The sequence below is a fragment of the Polistes dominula genome, unplaced genomic scaffold, assembly GCF_049000335.1.
Source record: "Polistes dominula isolate Pdom_NZ unplaced genomic scaffold, Pdom_raw_medaka contig_80, whole genome shotgun sequence".
In the NCBI taxonomy this organism is placed as follows: domain Eukaryota; kingdom Metazoa; phylum Arthropoda; class Insecta; order Hymenoptera; family Vespidae; genus Polistes; species Polistes dominula.
The window spans coordinates 2,752,076-2,778,904 of NW_028301111.1; the positions used below are offsets into that span (position 1 = coordinate 2,752,076).

Genomic DNA, 26,829 nt, shown 5'->3' on the forward strand with positions numbered 1-26,829 from the left:
TTAGTTAACTTCACTTTAGATTACCTTACTGTACTTTACTTTACTTTACTTTACTTTACTTTACTTTACTTTACTTTACATTACTGTAGTTTACTTTACATTACTTTACATTACTGTAGTTTACTTTACATTACTGTAGTTTACTTTACTTTACTTTAGTTAACTTTACTTTACATTACTGTAGTTTACTTACTGTACTTTAGTGTACTTTACATTACTGTAGTTTACTTTACATTACTTTACATTATTGTAGTTTACTTTACATTACTTTACATTACTGTAGTTTACTTTACTGTACTTTACTTTACTTTACCTTATATTTTACTTTACTGTATACTTTACTTTACTTACATTACTTTACTTTATTTTACTTCACTTCAATTCACTTCATTTCATTTCATTTCATTTCGTTACGCTTTGATTTGTTTTACTTAGCTTAGCTTTTCTTTCTATTGCATTGTGTTTTCTTTTGCATTACCAATTATTTTACTTTACTTAAACTTTATTTTTCGTTTTACTTATTCTTGTTTTGCATTAGAAGAGATGAAACCGTGTTAGAAGCCGACATGTTAACGGTAAACTTCTACAAGTCTCTCTCTCTCTCTCTCTGTATCTTTCTCTTTCTCTTTAAATTCTTCTTTACCTATTAACTTTATTTTTTCTAATATTACAAATCTCTATTTTTTCTATCTGTCGTTAAAGTGTTCATCTTTTTCCTTAGCTTTGTCGGAATGAAGAATAAAAAAGAATTACAGAAAAAAATAATCAAAAATTATCATAAGTTTTATTTTTCTTTTAAACTTGACTATTATCTTTGCCATATTTTTCCATTACAATATTTAAAAAGATAAAAATTATTATATAAGATCTAGCATGATCAATATTTAATCTTCTCTTTAATAATATTTCCACACTGCAATCTACAATTCTTGGAAGAGAAAAAAAAACTTAGAAAAACATAACCTATCATTAGAAAAGTATATTTCAACTTAGAAAATCTCAAATTGTTTATAAACCAATTAAAAAATATATAATATTACATCTCTAAACAAATGATGATTAAAAAAAAAAAATAAAACAAACTTGAATAAAGGGTTATCTTTCTAAAATCCTTTTAGAAAATTAAACAAAATCAAATAAAGATCAAACAAAAATCAAAGTGTGTGGGAAGAAATAAAAAAGACAGAAAATCCCTTTAACAAAAAGATAAAAAATCTTACTTATAAGGAAGAATACAAACAAAGTACTAATAGAACAAAGACAAAGGGCCTAAAATAAAACCCAAAAAATTGAAAATAGAAAGAAAGAAACAAACAAACAAACAAAAAAGAAAAAGCTCAACTCTGAGATATCAAACTGCCTTCCTGTCTCCTCCTCCTCCTCCTCCTCCTTCTTTTTCTCCTCCTTTCGCACAAATGCGGCGCCCTACGTGCTGGACGAATTTCGCCCTTCGGCGAATCGATCTCAAGCGCTAAAGGAATCTTTCCTACCCTTCCTACCCTTTCTTCCATCATTCCTTCCTTTTTTTTCTCTCCTTTTTCTTCTATTTTTCTTTTACTTTTTTTTTTTTTACCTCCCTTCCTCTTTCTTCAACCTTCCCCTTTATTCGTCTTCTTCCTCCTTTCCTCCTCTTTTTCTACCTTCCATTCCCTCCTCCTCTTCCTCTTTCAGTCTCGTATTATCCTACGATCGACCACACCCGTAACCCTCGAGCAAAATTTCGTCGTTCAATCGGACCCAAGCAACTTGTATATATATATGTATAAGTATATATATATATATATACGTCTTCTTCTTCCTCTTGGAATTCCCTTCGCAGTCCCTTTGTGTTCGGCACTCCAAGGGAATCCACTTTTTTCTCTCTCTCTCTTTTTTTTTCTTCTACCTTTTGACTTTTCTCTCTTTATTTATCCTTTTATCTTTATCCTATCATACCATCTACTTACTACTACTACTACTACTTAGAACGTCTTGCCTAAGGGCACTATTCTTAGGAGGATCATTATCGTTTTAATTTGAAGGGACAATTACGTTGAAATTATGGGCAAAAATATGGAAAGTGTAAATGAGATATTTTATCAGTCATGAAAAGACTAATATTTCTTTCTTTCCCCTTTTTGTTTTATCATCCTATTATTATTTTATTGTTGTTAATGCATCTAAGGATACTAATCTGATTAGTTGGATTTCATTTATAACTTTATGCTTGATTTAAAACAAATATATACCTGTAACGTACATGCATGTGTGTATTCATTTTTAAGTGGTTGTTTTTTTTATTATTGATAATGCATTTAAGGATACTAATCTCATTTAGTTTGATTTCATTTAACTTTATGTTTGATTTAAAACAAATATATATATATATATATATATATATATATTCTGAACTTGTTTACATGTCTGTGAGTATTGTTTTTTGTTTTTGAACTGGTTATAAAATATTAGAGATTTGTTTTATTTTTATTTTGATTAATAATAATAAGAATCCACAACTTGCAGAATTATAATACACCTAAGGGCATGAATACGTCTCTCGGACGCTCGTTTAAATTCTCACGACTATTATCCCTGTGATCGACCACACCTGGACACCCTCGAGCATATCTCGCGATAGTTACATACATATGTATGTATATATGTATATATAGATATATATATACTGGGATATCTTTTACCATGAAATTCCCTTTCGAGAATCTTACGAATATCTTTCTTCCGGGATTATGAATTTATGTTTTCTATCTATCCTAACATCGAATGAAAGATTTCAATTGATATCAGAAAAACAAATTCACCTTCACAAAATTAATCCTAACTTCTAACTTTTTATTATTATAAGAACAAATGTAACGTTACTGGGTTGTAATTATATTTAACATTTTATTCAATCTTATTTATAATAATTTGATCAAATTTGGAATTATCAATGATATGAAAATTTTATTATAAATGTGTGCAAAGTAAACACATTTTATATTTAATATTATTGCAATTTAATTTAACAAAATAATATAAAATAAATTACATTTTATTATATTCTAATAACCATGCTAAGTAAACAACATTTTATATTTAATATCATTGCAATTTGATCTAACTAAATAATATAAAATAAATTACAATTACATTTTAATACTCAATAAACTTAATAACATATTTCCTATTTAAAAATATGTATTAAATTAAATATTAAACCAAACAACACATTTCCTATTTAAAACTATTTACTAAAATAAATATTAAACTTAACAACACATTTTCTATTTATTAAATTAAATATTAAACTTAGCAACACACTTCCTATTAAAAAAACATATTAAAAATATATTTTCTATTTAAATCATTCCAATTAGATATTACAAATTCATCTCAACAAATGTACTATAATAAATTTCACTTATACATTTTCAATAAGCAATAAACATGTCTAACTACTAAATACTTATATAAAGATGTTTATAAAACTCTAGTTAATTATGTGGTCAAACTATAATTTTTCTTATCTTCCTTTATTTCCTCTCTATACACATACACACTACTATCTACCATTTCTCTACTATGTGATCTTACCAAAAAAAAAAAATAAAAAACATTGTACGTATGACAAATTTCTTCTCATAATTTTCAATTGGTCATTCGACGTGTTTAAACTGAACGGATTATTAGCGTGTAAGGTACGAGAATAAATCGGATTGGCTTTCACCATGAAACCTCTTGGCGAAAAACCAATTACCTATCTATCTATCTATCTATATATACACATACATATATATATATATATATATACTTAAACATATAACATTTGGTTTAAGAATTCATTTCGAGAAGAATCGAGCTGCTCCAATAAATCCCGAACGCTAGAGAACCCGATCTACGATAAATTATTTTCTAATAGCAACTGCAACTGCAATACTGCAATACTGCATGTGGCAGGAGTAGCAACAACAACCAGTGTGTTTCTGTTCTAACGGTAATTGCTTCACAAGACTTCTGCATAAGCACTTATTGGTCAGCCTGAAAACGCTGATATTAATGATCGTGAAGGCCAGTGTTACACACATATATATACACACACACATACATAAGTATGTCCAAGTTAACTTTACTTATAAACAAAATACACACTTCTGTTACATTTTTTTTAAATTATTTTCTAATGTAACGATAGTGGGATTCACTCTAATATATCTTGAGACTATTTTTTTCTACCTATAGTAACACCATCACACCAATTCACCATTACCCATTACCAGTCTCAACAACCCAAAGACCACTTTCTTCTTCGAGAAACTAACGTGACAAAAATCCTTACTTTCAATTCGACTCTCTTCATTTTCTTTTACCATACTTTAATAATAATTGGAAAAATAATAAATCATACTAATTTTTATTTATTCATCTATTATGTGTGATGTATATACTATTAATTATTAATTTATTGTTTCCCTATATCAAATATGATCAGAGTATTCATTAAAATGGATAATAATATTAAATATATAACAACAAAGTTGCATTAATAATATAAATAATATTACACAATCACATTCAATGTAATTAATATACATGTAATTATATCACGTATTCTATAAGTATACATAACAACACCTAACCACCCATTACAAGGAAACAAGAAACGTATAATAAATAAATCAAATCAATCACATCTTGTCAATAATCAATATGGTTAGAATTCTAACTAGAACATGAACCAACACCAACCAACCAACCAACCAACCAACAAGTCAACCTTTCTTTAATATTAATGATCACCATAATGATATTCTTTTTCTCAAATGATTTTCCTCAAGTAACCCAACTGCTACAGCATTTGCAGTTGCAGTTGCAGTTACATTTGCACAGTTATAGTTGCAATTGATAACATACAATAATAAAAAGTTGAAAAGTTATCTCATAACGATACTTTTCTCTCTGTTAGGTTTATAGAAAAATGACTAACAATTCAAAGAAAAAAAATATGAAAAAAAGATTGGACTTTCCAGTTGATTTCAACGCATGTAAGAGAACGTGATCGAGAAGAGTGAAAACCTATTGACGACTACCGTTTTCGAAGATCACGTTGTTGACTATACGTATAGGTAACGATCACGTTCGGATGCACGAATCCGATCAAGAATATAACATAATGATCATACGATTCTGTCATTATCTTTCCTTATTTTCCTTACACCCTCTTTCACTCTCTCTCTCTTTTTCTTTCTATCTTTCAAAATTTTCTTCCTTATTTTTACTCATTATACAATAATTGTAAACTGCGATTGGAAGAATAAGGAAACTTGAATTTTAATTCATTTCATTTTCTTCTAAATAAAATAAAAGTTACATTTGAAAGTTATATAAATATATATATATATATATGTGTGTGTGTATGTGTGTAGAAATAATTTTTGTATAAGTAAATTTAGAACGGAAATGTGACGTCAATCTGATTCATAACTAACTGACATCCTTTCTCATTTACATATTCAATATAATGTAATAATATATGCATAATGAGTTGACTAATACATAATACTGGATTATATATATATATATATATATATATATATTTTCTACTTTTTTTTTTATATATTAATACTATTGAGTATTTTATTATTTAAATATACAACTAAAATAAAATTAAAACATTGATTATTATGAACCAATCTAATACAACATGCAATATTACATATTATATCATATCAATATGTTATGCATTTTACAGAAGTATATATATGACATAAATCTGATACCATAACTCATAACCAATCTTTTTTTACATATATATATATATGTGTATAGATGTAGATATACACACAATTATCATTACTGAAAGATCGTTGCACTATGAAAGATTGCACATTACATTTAGAAGTGAAGCAAGAGGGAAGGGAAAGGAAAAGGGAAAGACCTAGGGGTCGGTTTGTATCGTCGTTATGTCTACTGCAATTTATCCTACTAGTTTGAATTAGCCGTGTGACAACAAGCCAGTAGAAGAAAGTCACACTCCAGTGCAGTTGACATCCTTTGCAACTATGCAAGCTATATCTTTTAGTATATTCTTAGTAATGTTACTAGATTTACGTGTTGCTTGTTAGGAAGAAAATTAAACCTGATTGCACCTATATGCTTAATGTACATAATAATTCTATCAATGTAACCATAAGGTGGTTACCATTTTTATCTATAGTTAAAGAAATACACCTAGACACCAAAAACAACTAAATAAATTTAATTAAAACAAAGGAAGGTATTAAAATTTGAATTTTAATGGGGGAATATTAAATAGTAGATCATTCATACAAAACATAAAAAACCAAAATGAAAAAGATATAAAGTACAATTCTGAAGATATATCCCATAAACTAAGATTTTCTTTGATGACACACCTAATCACCAAGATATACTGTTCCCCCCAATCAAGGTTAATCAACAAACGTTCAATTTCACCATGAGAAATGGTATATATGTATTTCTCTTACATGGGGAAGAAAATGAGAATGATCTTTCATATATGAATTTAAGTACAAACAAATATTAATCATTTTTGTTTTGTTTTTTTATTTTTTTATATTTATAAAAGTATCACCCTAAGTAATCCTATTTCCAAAAAGAAAAGAAAAAAGATAACAACCCCATAAAGTTAACGTTCAAGTAAATTACAATTTATTCTCAACGAAGCGTGACATTAGTTCTCATTCTTTTTTTTTTTTTTCTCTTTATTTCTTGTTCTTATACTTACTCACAAAATTGCAATCCTTTAAATCAAAATGCACTCATCTTCTTCCATCATCGTTTCCCATTCATTTTACCGTTGTTGTTGACCATCATTACGGATATATTTATATATATATGATTATATTTATACAACGGTAAAATGTTTAAGGTAACCCTTTACTTGTATTTAAATAAAAACATGTTACTATTATTAATTATATATTATTAAAATATTATTACAATTAAATTACAATTATTAATATTACTAGAAAAAAAATATTTACTGTTTTAAATTAATTAATTTTAAATTAACAAATAACCCCTATTAAGTTTATTGTATATATGCAACTATTATTAACTGTATTTAATTAAATGTTATTATTTATATATTAATTAATATTATATTTATAATTTAATTAATAATATTACTCGAAAAAAAATTATTTACTGTATAAAATTAATGAAGTTTAAATTACAAATAATCCCTTTTAAATTTATTGTATATATACAACTATTATTAACTGTATATAACTGTATTTAACTAACTATTAATAAAAAAAAAAAGAAAACAAGAAAACAAGAAAAATACAATTCTTCTTGATAAATATTTGTCTGATGCATTTATTCTACGTGTCTACCAACTGAAAAACAAACTTTTCATATTTCTACAAAGACTTCTGAAAGGACAAAAACTCATGACGTTATCCGGAATGAGAAAAAGATAAAACAAAAAAGAAAACATGTTTGTCTCCAAATTTTTTGGCACACCACGTGAATAAAGTTTCTTTCATCAATTTTCAAAGTAATAATAATAATAATAATAATAATAATAATAATAATAATATCGAAATATAAATCCAACGTTTGAATTTTTCTTCGACTGACTTTATCAAGAACATCCATTATAAAAGTAAACAAAGTTTGTGAATTGTAAAAACATGACCACAAAAAAATGGCCATAATTTTAAAACAAGGTCGAAAGGAAAACACACTATATGTGTGACGTATGTATGTATGTATGTATGTATGTTTTGTTTTTAACATTATTTATCTATCTATCCTGTTCATTCTTAAAATAAACCATGACACAAATGATTCATCACGTAAACAAATATTATTTCGTTTGGTGTCTTGCTTTCCAACATCAAAATCAAAACCATTTCTAAAAATTCAATGTTAATATACATATATATATATATATATATATATATATATATATATGTGTATTTAATTAATTAGAAATATTTCATGAAATATAATTAATAGTTACAATATTAATATTAATATTATAATATTAATTATTATAATTTAATTATAATTTTAATTTTTTAACAATTAATAGTAATATTTGCAATTTTAATTTAACATTAATAATTTTATAAATAAATATTAATTATTAAAATTAATATTATAATATTAATATTAATGTATATATATATATATATATTTCTAAATGTAATTAATATAAATTAAATTAATACCACAAACCAATCACCCACCCACCCCCAATTGGTTGTATCACCTAACCGGATATATTCTGTATTTATATATAGTGTATGTGTATTTTTATGTGTGTATTTATGTGTGTATTAGCAAACACATCGATTTAATAACAGCGGATGTCCGTGAACATTGCAGTCAGCACGTTTTCCATATCAATGAACGATGCACTTCGTTCAGGTTGCATTGGTATGAAGCAAGGACGATGAATCTATATGTATATATATATATATATATATATATATATATATATATATATATATATATACATCTAATATCGAAGTACAGAAAACTAGAAGAACACCTGCATAGAATACTTACGCACACTTATATACTCGTTCGAATGGAACACGTTGTTAAGAAAAAAAGGAAAAAAAAACTCTCGTGATTTATCGAGGGGAACGTTGAAATAATATATTTCTTATGTTTACGTATATGTACACGCGTGTGTACATAAGAAAAAGAAAAAGAATAAGAAGAAGAAATATATAAAAAAAAAAAAATACAAAGAGAAAAAAAGTAATAGAAAATCGAATAGAATAAAACAAAACAAAAAAAACCAAAATCAAAAGTATCGTGTGTCTTTAAGTATTCACATTTCATTTACATTTTAAATATTTTCATCTTGATTATTATGCACCTATACATACATTCATACATTAATTATATAATATATATATATGATAAAAATATAAAAAATAATACAAAATAAAATATACAGTTTTGTTTTTTTTTTTGAATTTCTATTTTTATCCTCAGAGTAAAACATAACCTAAAACGGCTGATTTCAATCTTAAATTGAAATTTTAATATTATGCACTTATGCATACATTCGTACATTATATAATATATATATGTAAGATAAAAATATAGAAAACAAAAAGCAAAAAAATAATACAGAACAAAATATACAAAAGTTTTTCTTTAAATTTCTATTTCTGTCCTTAGGGTAAAAACATAACCTAAAAAGGTTAGTTTCAATCTTAAATATTTTCATTTTAATTTTATGCACTTATGCATACATTCGTACATTATATAATATATAATATATAAATATATATATATATATATATATATATATATATATATAAAAAGAATAAAAAGAAACAGAAATTGAAAAGAAAATTGAAGAAAACAAAAAAAAAAGAAGAAAAATAAAACCTAAATAGGGAATGCACGTTCGTCGATTTGAATTTCTTTTTATTTTTCATTCTTTATTTCTCTCTCTCTCTCTCTTTTTCTTTCTCATATGATTCTTATGAGCATATACGTAATGGACGAATGGCCAGCTGCCGGCGAAGATGTAACGCATTGGGTCCTGGGTGGTCCAGAACACAGATATACGCGTTCAAGAATCTTATATGCGCCTTGCGGTGCTACGTATTCATAAGCTTTATCCATGCTGCGCGGAAAATAATGTGCCAGGCCTATTCATTACATATATATACATATATATATATATTTTATATATATATATATATATATATATATATATATATATATATATATATACATATATGTATATTACTTCTCATCGTACGTGTTTTATATTATATACAACTTGAATAACTTCAGTAGAAAATAATACTTTCATTCGCATGATTCTCTTGATAGAATCGATAACATACAAATCACGTATTGTATAACTTTTTTTTTTTAAATAATTAAATCAATCTCAATTATCCATTCGATATGGTTTTATAATAATAATAATGATGATGATAATGATGATGATGATGATGATGATAATTTCTGTACACGTTAATTGGATTAAAATGAAAATATCTTTGAAATGAATGATTCTTCTTCTGTATAAATAGGATTTTATAAATACTTTTATACAGGAAATATCAATTTGCATAAAATGGTGCATTAGATTGCATTTATAAAAATTAAAATTGATTGTAGTTTAACCTACAATATCAAATAATGTGATATTCCTTTTAAAGTATTCAATTTTTATTTAACACTCAGTTTATTTCTACCATTTAACAATATCTAACCTAAAAAATATTCTGTATATAAAATCTGAGATTAATTATTTAAAATAAATAAATAAATAAATAAAGGGAGTTTAGGAAAAATTCATTCGTTTGTTCTTCTAACTTTTACAAGTTAAATTTGCATAAACTGGTGCATTAAATTGCATTTATAAAAATTAAAATTGACTGTAATTTAACCTACAATATCAAATAATGTGATCCCTTTTAAACCATTCCATTTTTATTTAACACACATTTTATTTTTACCATTTAACAATTTTGAAAATATTTTTAAATAATGATCTAACCTAAAACATATTCTGTATATAAAATTGAGGTTAAGTATTTTAAAAATTAAATAGAAGGGGTTTGGTAAAAAACGTTCTTCTAATTTTCACAAATTAAATTTGCATAAACTGGTGCATTAAATTGCATTTATAAAAATTAAAATTGACTGTAGTTTAACCTACAATATCAAATAATGTGATCCCTTTTAAACCATTCCATTTTTCTTTCTACTATTTAATAATTTTGAAAATATTTTAAATAGTGATCTAACCTAAAAAATATTCTGTATATAAAATTGAGGTTAATTATTCAAAAAAAAAAAAAAAAAAAAAAAACAAATGAAACAGGGTTTGGGAAAATTTCATTCATCTTCTACTACTCAAGTTCTTCTAACTTTCACAAGTTAAATTTGTTTATTTTTTTTATCCCTATAGGCAATCGATAGAAAAAAAAAAGAAAAGTTTGACTTTATTTGGTCTTCCATTAGAGCAAAAGATTTTACTACTACTACTACCACCATAGATCGTATCCGTTATTCAGTTTACAACAGAACAACCCACCAAGTGCTTTCTAACCTAAAAGTAGAAGAAGAAGAAGAAGAAGAACTCTTTTCATCTTATGGTTAGTTTGGTTCACGATGGGATGATTTTTCTTCTTCTTATACGAACGTGTCGGTGTTACTTCAAAGAAGAATAAGAAAGAAAAAGAAAGAAAAAGAATAAAAAAGAAGAAGAAGAGGAAGCAGAAGAAGAAGAAGAAGAAGAAGAGTGTGTGTCATGGGATTTTATATACATATTGCATGCATACATACACACATATATATACATATGCATATATACATATATATAACACTTCGTAAACACTCAAGGGAGTAAACATTACCAAAAGGGAGAGAACGTAGTTCTCGTAACTCTAAACCGTGTCTTCTTTTTCTTCCTCTTTTTGTTTTTTATTTTTTTACTGTAAAAAATTTGAAAGAAGTGAAAAGGGTCAATGGGGTAAAAAAAATTAGAAAAGATAGTGGAATTAAACAAATCTTATGTTAATATATTATAGTTCTATAAAATATTTTATATTAAATTATATTTAACATTTAAAAAAAGAAAACAAATATATAAATTAGATAAATCAAATAACTAATTGTGTTTAATAGAAATATTTTATATTAAGTTATTTAACGTTTAAAAATTAATATAACCAACATAAACAAATTAATCAAATAAAAATATTACATTTAAACTTTAATAAAAATATTTCACATATTAATTTATCACATTTAAATCTAAATTCGAATAAAAATTAATTAATTGAAAGTAAAATACAACCTTAAATGTTATAAATTATTCCTACAAAATAAAATAAAAATAACATTTCTTAACAATTATTAAATAACCAATTCCTTTCCAAAAAATAAAAAAATAAAAATAAAAATAAAAATTAGTTTGAACGAACAGATTTTGAAAGGATAATAAAATTCGATCTGCGAACGAGAACAAACCAACACGATGCACACTAGTAACATACAAACGTATACAAACACATACATACAAATATAGAGGACACATGCATGAACACGTATAAAGGTAAAAATCAAAGTGAGAAAAATAAAGAATGAACGGGTCAGGTTCAAAGCAATACACAACTAATACGATGAAAGGTCGTACGTCTAATACACAGTGGCAAGGAATTGCCAAGTGTGTGGGTTGTTTGACAGGAACGATAATAGGATCCGTCAGTGTAATAATGACGGCATGATGCCGATGAGTCACGCGACAGGAAGTCCCTTTTCCCGTAAACCATCACGACTGGACACCTTCCGTTCTTTCGTACGTTCTTCTAAACTGGTACAAGGTGAAATTCAATCTGATCATCGATCAACATTCTAATTCATTCTAAAATTTATTTTAAATTCTTGTTCATTTTATCAGATCTATTCACATTTTTTATCATTCAATTATATTTTCATTTATCGTTCCTCATAATAAATAATCATTTGTTAATATTTTAATGCAATGGATTAATTCATTTTTCATATATAAATTTTATTTTTTATTTAAATTCAACTTAAATTATTTATGTATATAATATAAATTTTTTATAAATATATATATGTATATGGGAAGATTTATATTAATATATATATATATATTTATAATAATTATATATAGATTTATAATAATATATTAAATACAAAATATAAATATAGTACTTAGTATTTACTAAATACTAAGTTAAGTTTAGTACTAGTATATAATACCTAGTTTAGTACTATAATAGTACTAAATATAAATAAAAGAATAAGAAAATACAAATTTAATAATAAATATTATTTAATTTATTATTCAATTACTTTTTAAATGAATTATAAAATGTATAATAATACTAATTTATTTTTTTTTAAATCTAACAATAAGTGTGTTATTATACTTATTTTAATTAATGTGAAATTAAACTTATATATTATTTAATAATAAATTAAATAATATATTAAATACTAAATATAAATATAGTACTTAGTATTTACTAAATACTAAGTTAAGTTTTTAGTACTAGTATATAATACCTAGTTTAGTACTATAATAGTACTAAATATAAATAAAATAAAAAGAAAATAAAAATTTAATAATAAATATAATTCAATTTATCATTAAATTACTTCAATTTTAAATTAAATCATTTGATATGCATCTAAATGCACTTGTGCATAAAAATACTAACACCTTATTATCTAATATACTTATTTTAACAAATGTGAAGAAATTAGACTTGATTATTTAATTTACTGTTAAGTTACTTCATTGTTAAATTACTTCACTTGTAAATCAAATCATTTTAAATGCATCTAAGTGCACTTGTGCATAGAAATACATTAAACCTTTTTATCTAACACACAAAATATTAAAAAAAAAAAAAAAAGAAACCAATTTAGTTCTCAATTTTAATATTAAACAATAAATCACATTATTCTACACACAACCCTAATTAAATATATCCACACTACACTTCATTTATTCTTATTAAAAGATAAAAGATAAAACAAAACAAAATTAACAAAAGATAAGATAAACATAAAAAGAATAAATCAAAATATACAAACACACACACTCACATGTTAGATTAAATATCAAAAAACATTGAACGTCCTTATGCTAAATTTTACACAATGCGGGTTTATACACTACTACATTTATCCACAATAAATATATATATATACATACATACATACACATACATACACATAATGTATGGCATGCATACATAATTATTACGTGGATACTGAGCAAATAAATGCATAGACTATGCAGAGAAAAAGGAAAACATATTATACGGGTGGGTGAGTGGGTGGTTGGTTAGTTGGTTGGTTGGTTGGTAGCGATCTCTCTTTCCAAGAATATAATTCTCTCGACCTTGAACCTTCCACCATGCTACCGTATTCCTACAGCAATGCAGCAACAGCAGCAGTAAACTTTCTGCTGTTGAGTATGCGTTAACTCAAACGGTACTGCATAATTAATGCGCAATTCGATAACACTGCAGTTAACTTACAAATCTCAGCATAAAAAAAAAAAAAATAATAAAAAAAAACCCACACAGAATTTCAATTCACACAAATATCTAATAAATCTCAACCATTATACTTGTGAGAAAATTCCTATGGTTTAAATCAATGTAAAAAATAATTAATATATGATCATGGGAGTGTTACTGTATAATTTTTTATATGAAAAAAAAAAAGAAATAAAAGGAAAAGAAATCTGATTATACAATAAAAAGAAGAAAAATATCAAATAAATCACACCCTTATTTTGATCAATGTAAAAAATGATTAGAAAAATTAACTTTGTGTTGTTACTGTATAATTTGTAATAAAAAAATAATAATAATAATAATAATAATAATAATAATAATAATAATAATAATAATAATAATAATAAAAGAAAAATAAATTTAATATTATACAATAAAAAGAAGGAAAAAAAAGTGAGAAAAAAAAATATAAAATAAATTCCACCCTTATTGAACAATGTTAAAAATAAATTAAAATTAACTTTGTGTTGTTACTGTATAACTTGTAATATAAAAAAATATAAAATAAAATAAAAAAGAAATCTACAAAAGAAACAAATTATTTTCTATTTCACTAAACAAAATAATACTAAAATAGGACTAGAAAGACAATCTCAGACCTTTGGCATGTCTCCAATAATTCATTCCGCCCTTTTCTTCCCTTCTTCTTCTACTTCTTCTTCTTCTTCTGTGATTTTATTCCATTTTATTTCTTTCTCTTTCATTCTTTTCATTTTTATCTCATTTCTTTTTTTCTAGACTATACATCTAACGATAATCACGTAGAAGAACGCCTTTATCACATTGATCCTTTCATTTTCGATCCTCCCTTCTCCTCCCCTTGCTTTCCCTTCATTCAACTATCCACCCTTCTTCCCTTTCCCGTTCTTTCACCCACATTTCATGGACACGTCGTCTACGAAGTTTGCTGGATCTTAATTTCACCAGAACACAATCGTGAGTTTCCCTTTCCTTACCCATTCCCTTTCCTTTCTTAGGTTAGTTCTCAAACTTCTTCTTTGTCTCACCCTTCTCAATGAGATTGAGAAATAGAAAGGGGAAAATTAAATCAATTAGATAAGGGTAGTAGACGAGTGATGATACAATAAAAACCGACGTGACGTTACTTCATGCTTTCTCTTTCCCTTATTCCTTACTAAATATATAATACATATCTATATATATATATATATATATATGTGTCTTTTCATCCTTAAGAAAGATGTGAGAAAGATGTTTACTGTATAGTACTCTTAAACCTAATCGAGTTATATCTTTCTATTCTCGTCAACTAAATTTGACCTGCCACCTTGTATACACAATTTTATCTTACACCTAATATATATATATATATATATATATATATATATATATATATATATGTTTGTATGTACATAGTAATAAATATAATATATTTGTTATAAATTCATTTATAATTATAAATAATTAAAATAAAATATATAATTTAATTACATATATATTATAAATATTATAAATATATTTCTAAAGTTTGGTAATTATAAATATCTGTTAGTATTAATAATAGAATATAAATATATACACTTAGTATTATATATATATATATATATATATATATATATATATATATATGTTTGTATATACATAGAAATAAATATAATATATTTATTGCAATATAAATATAAATAATTATATAATATATATTTCTAAAGTTTGATAATTATAAATATTAGATAGTATAAATAAATTAATAATTTCTGTTATAATATATTTAATCATATAATTATTATTATTAATTAATAAAAAAAAATGCTATCTTATTCCTATATAAATTATATACATACAAACATACATACATACATACATACATACATGCATACATATAGTAATATTTAAAATTGATTTACTTACAAACAAAGTATACATCCCCTCTTCAATGGGAACCTTAAAAATGATAAAACAAACCAACACTAAAACAACTTATTATAACGTCAATCCCATCCACACAACACGATTAATTAAAACTAAAAATCTATGAGAATAATTTTTCTATATGTATGTCTATATATAATATAAACCGAAAATTGATTTTAGAACATTTAGCCGTACTTATTCGTTACGCGTCTCCGAATGTACTGTATATGTATCATCATATCATAGAAGAAATGTCTTCTTCTTTTTCTATAATAATAAGAATAATAAACATACGTAGTGGTAACATTATTTACTTCGGTGTTAAACTCTCTCTCTCTCTCTCTCTCTCTGTCTCATAAACGTGTCCTCTACATTTATTCTTCCTTTTCTTATTCCTTTCCGTGTTATCTATTTCTCTTACGACCTTGTTTCGTAAACGTCCTTGCTAAACATCTTATCTTACACACATTTATATGTATATATGTGTACTTTCATAGATGAATAACTTGAAATAAAAATAAATGAATTTGAAATATACTACTTTAAATTATAAATTCATTTTTATAAATATAAATGAATTATGTACATACAAATTTATATATATATATATATATATGTTGATTTAAATATAATTTTATAAATTATTTAATAAATTATAACAACAAATAAAATAATACCACAATTAGAATAAAGTATATAAAATAATAATACATAAAAAGATCTAAAAAAAAAAAACCAAGATTAGTTTCATATGTAAATTTATAAAATTGAATTGCAATACAACGCTATCTGTAAATAATCTCTAAATAATTAAATCTTTAAATTAGCGATAAAAAATAAAAAAATAAACGCGATAAAAATTATCCTATATTCTAAAATCACACGAAATAAAAAAAAAACAACATTTCAGTAATTCCGAAATTCATTGGAAATTAACAATATAGCAATGAATTTTTTTTTATATGAAAAATATATTTGTAATCGTTCTTAATCTATTTGATCATTGATTAATTCATAAAAATATTAAGATACAAATATTATTGAATATTTATTGTACATATATAAATATATATATACATGTATAAAATAAAAATACGCATACATACGTAAACCGTTACACGAAATTGGAAACGGTAGTCAGTATATAGTCGTCTTTACCCGGGAGATAAGTCGATTTGCTAATTTAACGGGAAATCGAAATTAGTTTCGGTCTCGGGTGGTTCGTGATAGAAAAAAAAGACGGAATAAAAAAAAAAAAAACTACCATGAGAAAAAGAAAGAGAATGAGAAAGAGAGAAAGATAAAAGAATGAAATACTTTTTTTTTCTTTTTTCGAAATATAGAAGAAGAAGACACCCGTAACTTCGAACGAAAATAACAACAACAACAACCCATATAACATCTTGCAAAGAATATATATATATACTTCATATTTTCTCTTTATCTCATGGTATACGTTCAAAAATAAGTACATATAACCATAATACATACACCTTGTAGTTATCTACTTTTATACATAAACACACATGCATACATTCGCATCATATGATCGCAAAAAAATTTCTCTTTTTAAAAAGAGGAAGAGAAAGACAATTTGAAAGATGATTGATCGACACTTCTCCCACATACACACATACCTATACACATACATATATACTAATTTAAACCTTTCTTTTTTTTGTTTATCATTAACAGAAAGAGAAATAAGGAAGAGTAAGGTAGTGATGATGCCAACAACAACACCACCACCATCACCGAATCGTCGGTGTCGTTAGCACACCGGGCCTTAAAAAATGGCCTCGATACTGGGAGACGGAACGGGCCCTGGGGGTCCCTCAGGCCCCTCGAGATGCCTACTACTTTTACAAAGGTCTTTGGCTATACAACTGACCAGAGGTCCGCCTCCTCAAGTTCTCAATGCCGGACAACGTGAAAGTACGAAGGAACATCCAGCCGACGAGATGTGGATGTACGATAAAGGTTATAATTTGTTTCAGGTGAGTACTATACACCATTACAACTCTGTATTATCCTACCTGTATATATATATATATATATACATGTGTATGTGTGAATGTTTATTCCCTATTCCCCACTCTACCAACCAACCAACCAACCCCCTCAACAACTACACCCCACTTTACTTCATCTTTTTTTATTTCTTTTTTTTTGCTTGCTTTCAAACTTGTTTTCGACGAATGAACGAAGTAGACCCTTTTGCCTACCTGCCTAAGAAAATACTACACTACCATAGTTATAAAATTTCACATATACATATATATATATATGTATTTTAAGTTAGAAAATAAAAGCAAGAACGCATGACTGTGACTGGATTTGACCGGAAAGTGATTCCAAGCGAAAGTAATATGAATTAAATTGAGACGTAACTAAATTATATATATATGTGTGTGTGTAGATCTGTGTTAGATGGAAACTAAATATTTTTTTATTAATGCAGGTACTTATAATGACCTAGTATTTTGATTTAAAATATTTAAATTTGAACATGAGAAACTTTAAAATTAATTTGAAAATGCCTAAAAGGGTGTATTCATTATTTGTAATTAAAAAACAAATAATTATGATTTGAATTATGTTGTTAAATCTTACCTCAAATCATTTGTTCATTTACAATAATTATAAATACATTTTAAGTGTCATTAAATTTAGTGTTAACAATTACAAATCAAAATGTCAAAGGGAAACATTGATTTTACTTTAAAAAAATAAAAAATAAAAAAAAATAAAGAAGAAAAGAAAACTGCTATTAAATTGAAAAAGCTTTGATGAACTTACAAAAGGGTTTTCTCTTTCTCTCTTGTGCTTTCAAAAGGCAAGTCCTAACTACTAACACTAGAATGGTAAAGTAAGTACCTCCTCAAGGGAAAAGTCAACCTCCTCCTACTACTACTCTTACTTTTCTTCACTACTTCTCTCTCCCTTTACGAATAAGGGTGTCGATGAATCGTGTGTCCCTTATACGCGACAATGAATGCCAACCACTTGTTTTTTTTCTTTCTTTTCTTTTTTTTTAAAAAAAAAGACCTGCTTTTAATGTACTTTCAAGTAGAACATATTTTTTCTTTTTTTACTTTGTTTTTTTTTTTCTGGGTTTTGTTTTTACACACTAAGCAATGCTAGGTAAATTAATGTTTTAAATTTTATTATGAATATAATATTTATATATTTATAAGTATTTTTAATTTAAAAACAAATGTATATATAAATTATATAAATACTAGTAATTTTGTTAATTTAAGTAAATTAAAATAAGTAAATTAAAGTATTGGTAATTAAAAAAAAATATATATATATTTAATATTACATAAATACTTTAATAAATATTTTTATTAATTATGAATTAATATTATATTATATATTACTAGTATTATGTACTAGTGTTACTAGTATTACTAGTATATTACTACTAATATTATATAAATACTAATAGTTTTTTAAGTATTTAAAGTATTTTTAATTTAAAAAAAATATATATATATAATTTTTGTTTTAACAATTCAAATATCAACCCCACAGAAACAAAGATGACATTAAATGAAATATTATATGAACGAAAAGAAAGATAACCAAAAAATAAAAAAATTAAAAATAAAATCTAAACGATCACATAATATAATGATTCATCGATCCTCGTAGATCTAAAATGAGATCCTTTCTCGTTGGTATCCTTAACGTTGGTATCCTCAGACTTCGTAAATCAGTAACCACGTACCCGTATATATATCGCGAACAAGCACACGACTTTTATCTTCACCGCGAGAGGAAGAACTCGTTTATCCGCGGGATGCCCATTCCTCGTTTATTTGTTTGCCGATTTAATTGCAAAAAAATATCAAACTGAAAAAAAAAGTAGGAAAGAGAAAGAGAAAGAGAAAGAGGAAGAAGAAGAGAAAAATATTTTGCTTTTTCATATTTTTTTAGTTTCACTGTAAGTTCGAACCCTCCTCACAGCTTGTACATATTTATATATGTATGTGTTTTTATGTGTATGTGTATGTAATTTTACGATGTCATAGAAACGATCTTAAAACCATGACTTTAATATTTTTACTTCTATTATTTCACCCCATTTTATTTTTTATTCAACCTTCTTCATGGGAGTTGAAAGATTAACCATAGTTGATATTTTCATATTTTTTTTTTTATTTATATTATATTATATATATATATCCATTTTTGATCAAGTGTAATCAGTCCAATGCAACCGATTTTCATCGTTAAAGTTTCACGAGAAGTGTGTGTTGTGTATGTGCGGGTACTTTCGAAACATTTTGTTCTTTTTCTCTCATCTCCAATAAGATTTCTCCTTCGACGAAATTCATACAACTACCTACAGTTCAATAATATCTTCATATTATACTTTATATAAATATTCTTTTTCTTTGACATTTAAATATTTGATAATAAAAAATACAAAATAATACAAAAAAAAAAAAAATACAAATTAAAAGAAATTCAGTATTGATTATTTTTATTTGTTATTAAAAAAAGACAACGAAAAATTTACAAACAAATGTACCGTAGTATAATTCTTTTTCACGCACATTTTATAATTCTAAAAAAATAATACAAAAATAAAATACAAATTAAAATAAACATTTATCATTGATTTTTGCCTAGTTAAAAAAAAAAAAAAAGAAAACTACAAACTAGTAAACAAATAATATATAATTTTTCTATTATATTATATAATACAATTAAAAAATATATTAAATGTTGCAAAAACAATATATAACAAAAATTTCAATCTAAATTTATTCCTAACACCTGTTTTCAAATTGAAAAGCAACATACATCTATCCTTAAAAAGAATACTAAGAAAATATTGCAAAACTCGACGCCAATGGATGAATACCTATATATATATACATACTATATATATGTGTATATGTGTATATGTATATATAAATGCATTGGTACGCATATTATAACACATGGTTTTAAACGAACGAGCATACCTTTGGTTCAAGCTAACGTGCTAGTCTTTCAGTATTAGCATATAAATTATGTTATCGTGATTTATGCTCGCAAAAGCCGCGTGCCCACACACATACATAAACACAAATACATGGCTTGTGACCATTCTACTAGATGAAGGGCAGGGAAGAGAAAGGGGGGGTGGTTTTGCTACTATACTGATTAAAATTCGAAAGAGACCGAAAGAGAACCTAAGGGCTACGCCCTCGAGCTTCACGTGTTGCGAATGACAGAAATTTATAGAACAAATCAACTAGTATAACGCGTAATAATTATTTAAACGAAAAAATGTCACACATTTATGGTTTAATATTTTATTTTAATTTATCTAGAAACAAATTTATTTTTAACAATCGATGGTAAATCCCGAAAAATTTAATTATATTAAATTTAATTAATTTTTATTTAATTATATTTTATACAATTATATAAATTATATATTTTAATTATAAAATAAATTATTATATAATGTTTAAATGTACAATAATATATAATATTATTATTTTAATATAATTAATTATCTACAATTTTAATATTATATAATAAATTAAATTTAATTGAAATTATTAAACAATAATTATCTTTCGTATAGATTTTAAATAAATTGATTTAGGAATGTTAATAAACTTGACTCTTGAATCATTTGAAAACGTAGTTTGCTGTAAAAGGACAAGCCAGTTGAGTTGGCGTGAACGGTTGCAAGCATATATATATTGCATAATAATTAGCGGATAGGATAAACGACTGTACCACCATATACGATATATTTATATTCATATCTATACATATATATATGTATATATAAAAATATATACCGGCAATGAACTTGCCAGAAAGGAAATAGCAATATGAAACGTTACCGTGCACTTATAGGTTAGAAAACAACGTTCTCGATTAGCAACACTATTACAAACTTATATACCTTCTAATCTATCTTTTCTATCTTTCTAATTCTCTTACTATTTTCCCTTTCACCCCTTTACCCCTTTTCACGCACGATCACCATTTCTGTGTCCATAAACAATAGGTGCTGGGCACGAGAAAATACACAACAACCACGTGCGTTCTCCTTTTGGGATACTTCGTTATAAGTGAAACTCTTCTTCTTTATTTATTTTTTGTTGTTGTTGTTGTTGATTGTATTGGAAATTCTATCATGAATACGATTAGCATGTAATCTCTATTATTTTAATATTAAAACATCTATTTAAATATATTACTGTATAATGTACAAGATTGAACTTCAATTTTTGTCATGGACTACATCAAAAAACCTCACTTTTTTTTTTTGAATTTTAATCAAACAAATCTTTCTCTATCTCTCTCTGTAAATTTTAATTGAAAGGATATATCGTATAAGATATGAAAATTAAATAAATAAACAAATTGTATCCAATATTCGAGAAATAATTATTACTAGTACTAGTACTAGTATTTCTTATTTTATTTTTCCTAAATTGAATATCAATTTATTCTCATTTAAATATAATAAAATTATGTATATATTTCTTTTGATAATGCATTCGTAATTTCCATTGAATGGAAAGTATAATTCTCTATATATGTATAATCAAAATGGGAGTCATCTCGAATAAATAAATAAAAAAAAAGAAAGAAAGAAAAAAAATAAATCCTATGAGAAATGAAGATACTTTCCTACGATTAGTCGAGTCAACGGAGCAGAAAAAAAAAATGAGATGTTTTTTTTTCATTCTTTTTAAAACAAGATTCGACGAAGTTAAGAAAGAGAAAGAGAGAAAGAAAATGGGAAAGGACGAGGACCGGTATGGTGTGTATGCCGGTGTACGAAAAAGAGAGAAGAGAAAGGGAAGAAAAAAGGAGAGGGGAGGGTATTTGAAATGAGAGGAGAAAGAGATGATAGCGAAAGGTGGTAGGATGGAAGGGGAGATCTCGTGAAATCGATCTGGTTCGCTGGACCGAATTGCCATCGTCGCACCACCACCTTTGTAGATTCTTCAAATAAGCAAAGAAGAAAAAATTTGATGTAATCAAAAGGTTTCACTCGTACGAAATGATTGGTTAACATTCATAAAAAACGATGATAGCAACCTTCTTCATTTTTTTTCTTCTTCTTCTTCTTCTTTTGTTTTCTTCTTCTTTTAAACATTCTACTGCAATTTTTGGAAACTTCTAATTGGACTAACGTTTTTCGGCATTACTGAACTACAGGATTTCAACCTTCCTCCCCCCAATCTTCCCCCCAATTCTCCCCCATTACTAATTATGCCTAGTATCGATCGTAAGAAACTATAACAACCTTCTTCTTAGTTTTCTTCTTCTTTTAACAATTCTACTGCAACTTTAGAAAATTTCTAAAAGGACTAACGTTTTTCCGCATTGCGGAACTAAACTGTTTTTACTTTCCTCCCCTCAATCCTCCTCCCGACTCTCCCCTATTGCAAATTATGCCTATTATCGATCGATCTGGACCAGACCTCACTGCTGTCGACACAGGGCATACGTTTTTAATGCCTGCCTAGATTTATACTTGGAAAATATAGCGACACGAGAATTTTCCCCCTCTCGAAAAAAAAAATAAAAAAGAAACGCGGAAAACTACCATTGAGATTTCGAATAATTCTTACTTTTCGACATCAAGTACATAGAATTTATTTCTATAGGTTCCCCATTTCACTATGGGAAGAGAGGATTTAACTAACACATATGGACAATAACTTTATGGGGGTTGTATGTGTGAATTGTAGGTTTGAAATGTTCTATTCTTCTTTTTTTTTATATTTGTCATGAAAGAACCTAAACACTAAGTAATGAAAAATGTCCTGTCAAGTGCAACTGTGTGACATTAGAAAAATAAAAAGAATAAGGGTTCTTTTTCTATCCCTACGAAGGGTGAATCGGATTGGTTAATTGCAAAAAGAGAAACGCATAGAAGACCTGCACTAGAAAATAACGGTCCACTACACGTTTTGAACTTGCAGTTGCTGTTTATAGGTGGAAACGATTCCCCTTTCTCTTTCTCTTTCTGTTTTTCTATTTATTTTTTCTCTTTTTTCTTTTTCTATGATCGTAGACAAGCCCGATCGTACCCTACTCGGGATATTTGCATCCGCGTGCGCATGAATAATGAACGTTGGTACTTTTAATCATCCTACGAACCAAGAGAAAACACATCCTTGATAGAAATAACGCGATAAACCTAAGAAAAAGAAGAAGAAGAAGAAGAAGAAGAAGAGGAAGATCCGCCCTATACCACGTTGTTGTTGCTCTTTTTTCATCAATTACTTATTTTATCCCTTTATTTCTTCTTTTTCTATTTTGTTTTATCAAAATTAAAGCAACGAACATTTTAATGTTTTTAAAATAAATTTTACATAACATCGATTTTAAATATATAGGTATGTATATTGTACAATATTTAAAGAATATATTAGAATACAATATTTAATTTTACATGGACAATATTTAAAAAGAAAAAAACTATAAATGATATTAAAATGATATTAAAATTCTTTAACAGATATATGTTTAAATGTTGCAAAGAGAAAAAGTATTTTTTATTTAATATTCAATCTATTGTAAAAATTTCTAATTTTGATTCATATTATATTACATTTAATCTTATGGTGATTTTTCAATAAACACAACGAATTAAACTCATAAATAATATAATTAATATTATTAATCAAGTGTCTCAATTTTTTCATTTTATATAAACTTAAATTATTGAAACTCTTACAAACCGATTGTTCATAAGTTTTGTTTTTTTTTTAAAAGAAAAAAATTACATGGGGGAAAAAAGAAGAAGAAGAAGAAAAACAGTATATTAAATTCTATCGTCGGTATCCCAGCATGCGAGTTGGTCTCCTACTGCGAGAACGAATATAGTATATATATATATATATATATATATATATATAAATATATACACATGTATTGTATAGTATATAACATAACACAAGGTTTTACGTGTCGCGATGTAAAAGAAACTGCTGCTGCACATGCAGTTTGTATGGTGTAAATCGAAATAACTCGGTAACGCGTATCGATTCGAACGTTTCCTCCTCCTACTAATTTCACGGTCATGCGTTCGACTACGAACAAGGGATAAAGGGTAGGAAGGGACGAGGACGAAAAAAGAATAGCAGAAAAGGGAACAGAAAAAAATATATATATATACTAGGATGGTGTAGTATCCTAGTCCCGCATTGCTGTGGTTTTGTTATAAAATGTTGATTTAAATATAATTCCAAATTATTTAATAAATTATAACACTAGACAAAATAATACCACAATTAGAATAAAATATATAAAATAATAATACTACGAAAAAATATAAAAAGCAAGGGTTAGGTTATGTCATATAAAAATCTGAAAAAAACGTGAAATAATAGAATTATAATACAGTGCCATCTATTGAAAATTTACAGAATCTAAAGACTTATATAACCTTTATATAACAAATCTAAAACTGTCCTATGTACTAAGTTGAAAAAAAAAACACACAAAATGACAAATATTTCATTTTTTCAGTTGTTCAGGTTTCGAATGAAGTTCAAAAGTTTTTTTAATTTAAATATATAATTTATAAAAAGGAAAATGCAAAAAGAAAGAAAAAATCTTAGTAAAAATCCTTCAAAGCCCATTCATTCGTTCCGGAGTAAAATATGAGTTCTTATTCCTAGAAATTCCCCATAGAAGTTGTACTTTATAGGTTATATACATTACGCGTGAACATATGTGTATGTATATATATATATATATATCTATGTATGTATATTTATATGCAAGTAAATATATGCTATATGCGTTCAGTAAAAGTAGGGTTCGATGAAAGCTCGAAAAGGGTCGTAGGACGCGTTTCTCAGAGAATGTTACGACGACTAAGAAGGGTGGGACGATACTAAACAGCCCCCATGAACGGTAAACACTTAACGACTTGGCCGTATTTCATTGGGGATAAATCGTAAGAGATTCTATCGTAGGTCGCTAACCACCATTGAAAGTGCCATGGTCTTTTTTCAACCATCCCTTCCCCTTCCCTTAAACCCCATAAACGAGATGGAACTTTATTTTTCTTTTCTTCCTTTTTTTCATTTCTTTATTTTAGTAAGAGTACCATTAAAATTCACGGAAATAATCCCTAGGAAATATCACTTAAGTATAAACGATTCTAATTTGATTAATTGATCATTCTATTTACTTTTTTTCGAATTCAATGTTCAATTAGAAAATAAATGATTAAAAAGTGAAGAAAATTATTTACCATTTTTGACATTCCATTTTAAGAATCTAACATTCAGTTTTTGTGTGTGCGTATGTGTGTATGTTAGAAATAATAATAATTACTTGCAAATATAATATAACAATAATTAAATAATTACTAGTAAATATTAATTTGTAAAATAGGAAATATTTATCTATAACCTATATATCAATAATAACAAAAATTAGTATTAAAAATAATAAAATATTAGTATTAAGACTAGTATAAAATATTATTTATCATTTATATGTAAAAGAAGTTTAAAAAATCTGTCATTTAAATTTCCAGAGTTTCTTGGAAGCAAATTCGAAATGTTGGTGGAACGCGGCCCTCGTCGATGCAACTAGACAGCTCAGGTATAAAGGTCACGTGTCACCAGGTGTATTAATGGTCGGTGGACCACCTTGTGCCCTAGAAGTATTAAGGGCAGCCTGGGCTCGTAATGTTCTTAGACCACCGGCTGATCATGCAATCACCTGTCTTGGTAAGTCCTCATAATCAAAATTAAAATCATATTTATCATATTTTTTCATTTTATTATTTAAAATAACTAAAGATAAACAATAACCTTTTAATAAAATAAACAATGATACGTTTGCACACACGTGGAAACGTATCATTGGTAGTCAAAAG

General features: G+C 26.1%; 2 protein-coding genes across 3 annotated transcripts in view; one reads left to right on the forward strand and one right to left on the reverse strand.

Annotated features, from left to right (window-relative positions):
- LOC149031142 (uncharacterized) overlaps nt 1-16,204 on the reverse strand; it is a 67,171-nt gene extending 50,967 nt beyond the window's left edge. Inside the window, exon 1 of the mRNA XM_089176681.1 lies at nt 15,948-16,204. The gene's annotated coding sequence lies outside the window, so the exon portion shown is untranslated. The remainder of the gene's footprint in view (nt 1-15,947) is intronic.
- Nucleotides 1-26,829, forward strand: part of knockout (Stork-head domain-containing protein knockout) — an 80,787-nt gene that overhangs the window by 26,932 nt on the left and 27,026 nt on the right. For both annotated transcript variants that reach the window (XM_015326989.2, XM_015326992.2), the window contains exons 2-3: nt 17,646-17,947; nt 26,485-26,680. In XM_015326989.2, coding sequence (XP_015182475.1) covers nt 17,744-17,947; nt 26,485-26,680 — 400 coding nt within the window. In that variant the 5' untranslated portion in view covers nt 17,646-17,743. The remainder of the gene's footprint in view (nt 1-17,645; nt 17,948-26,484; nt 26,681-26,829) is intronic.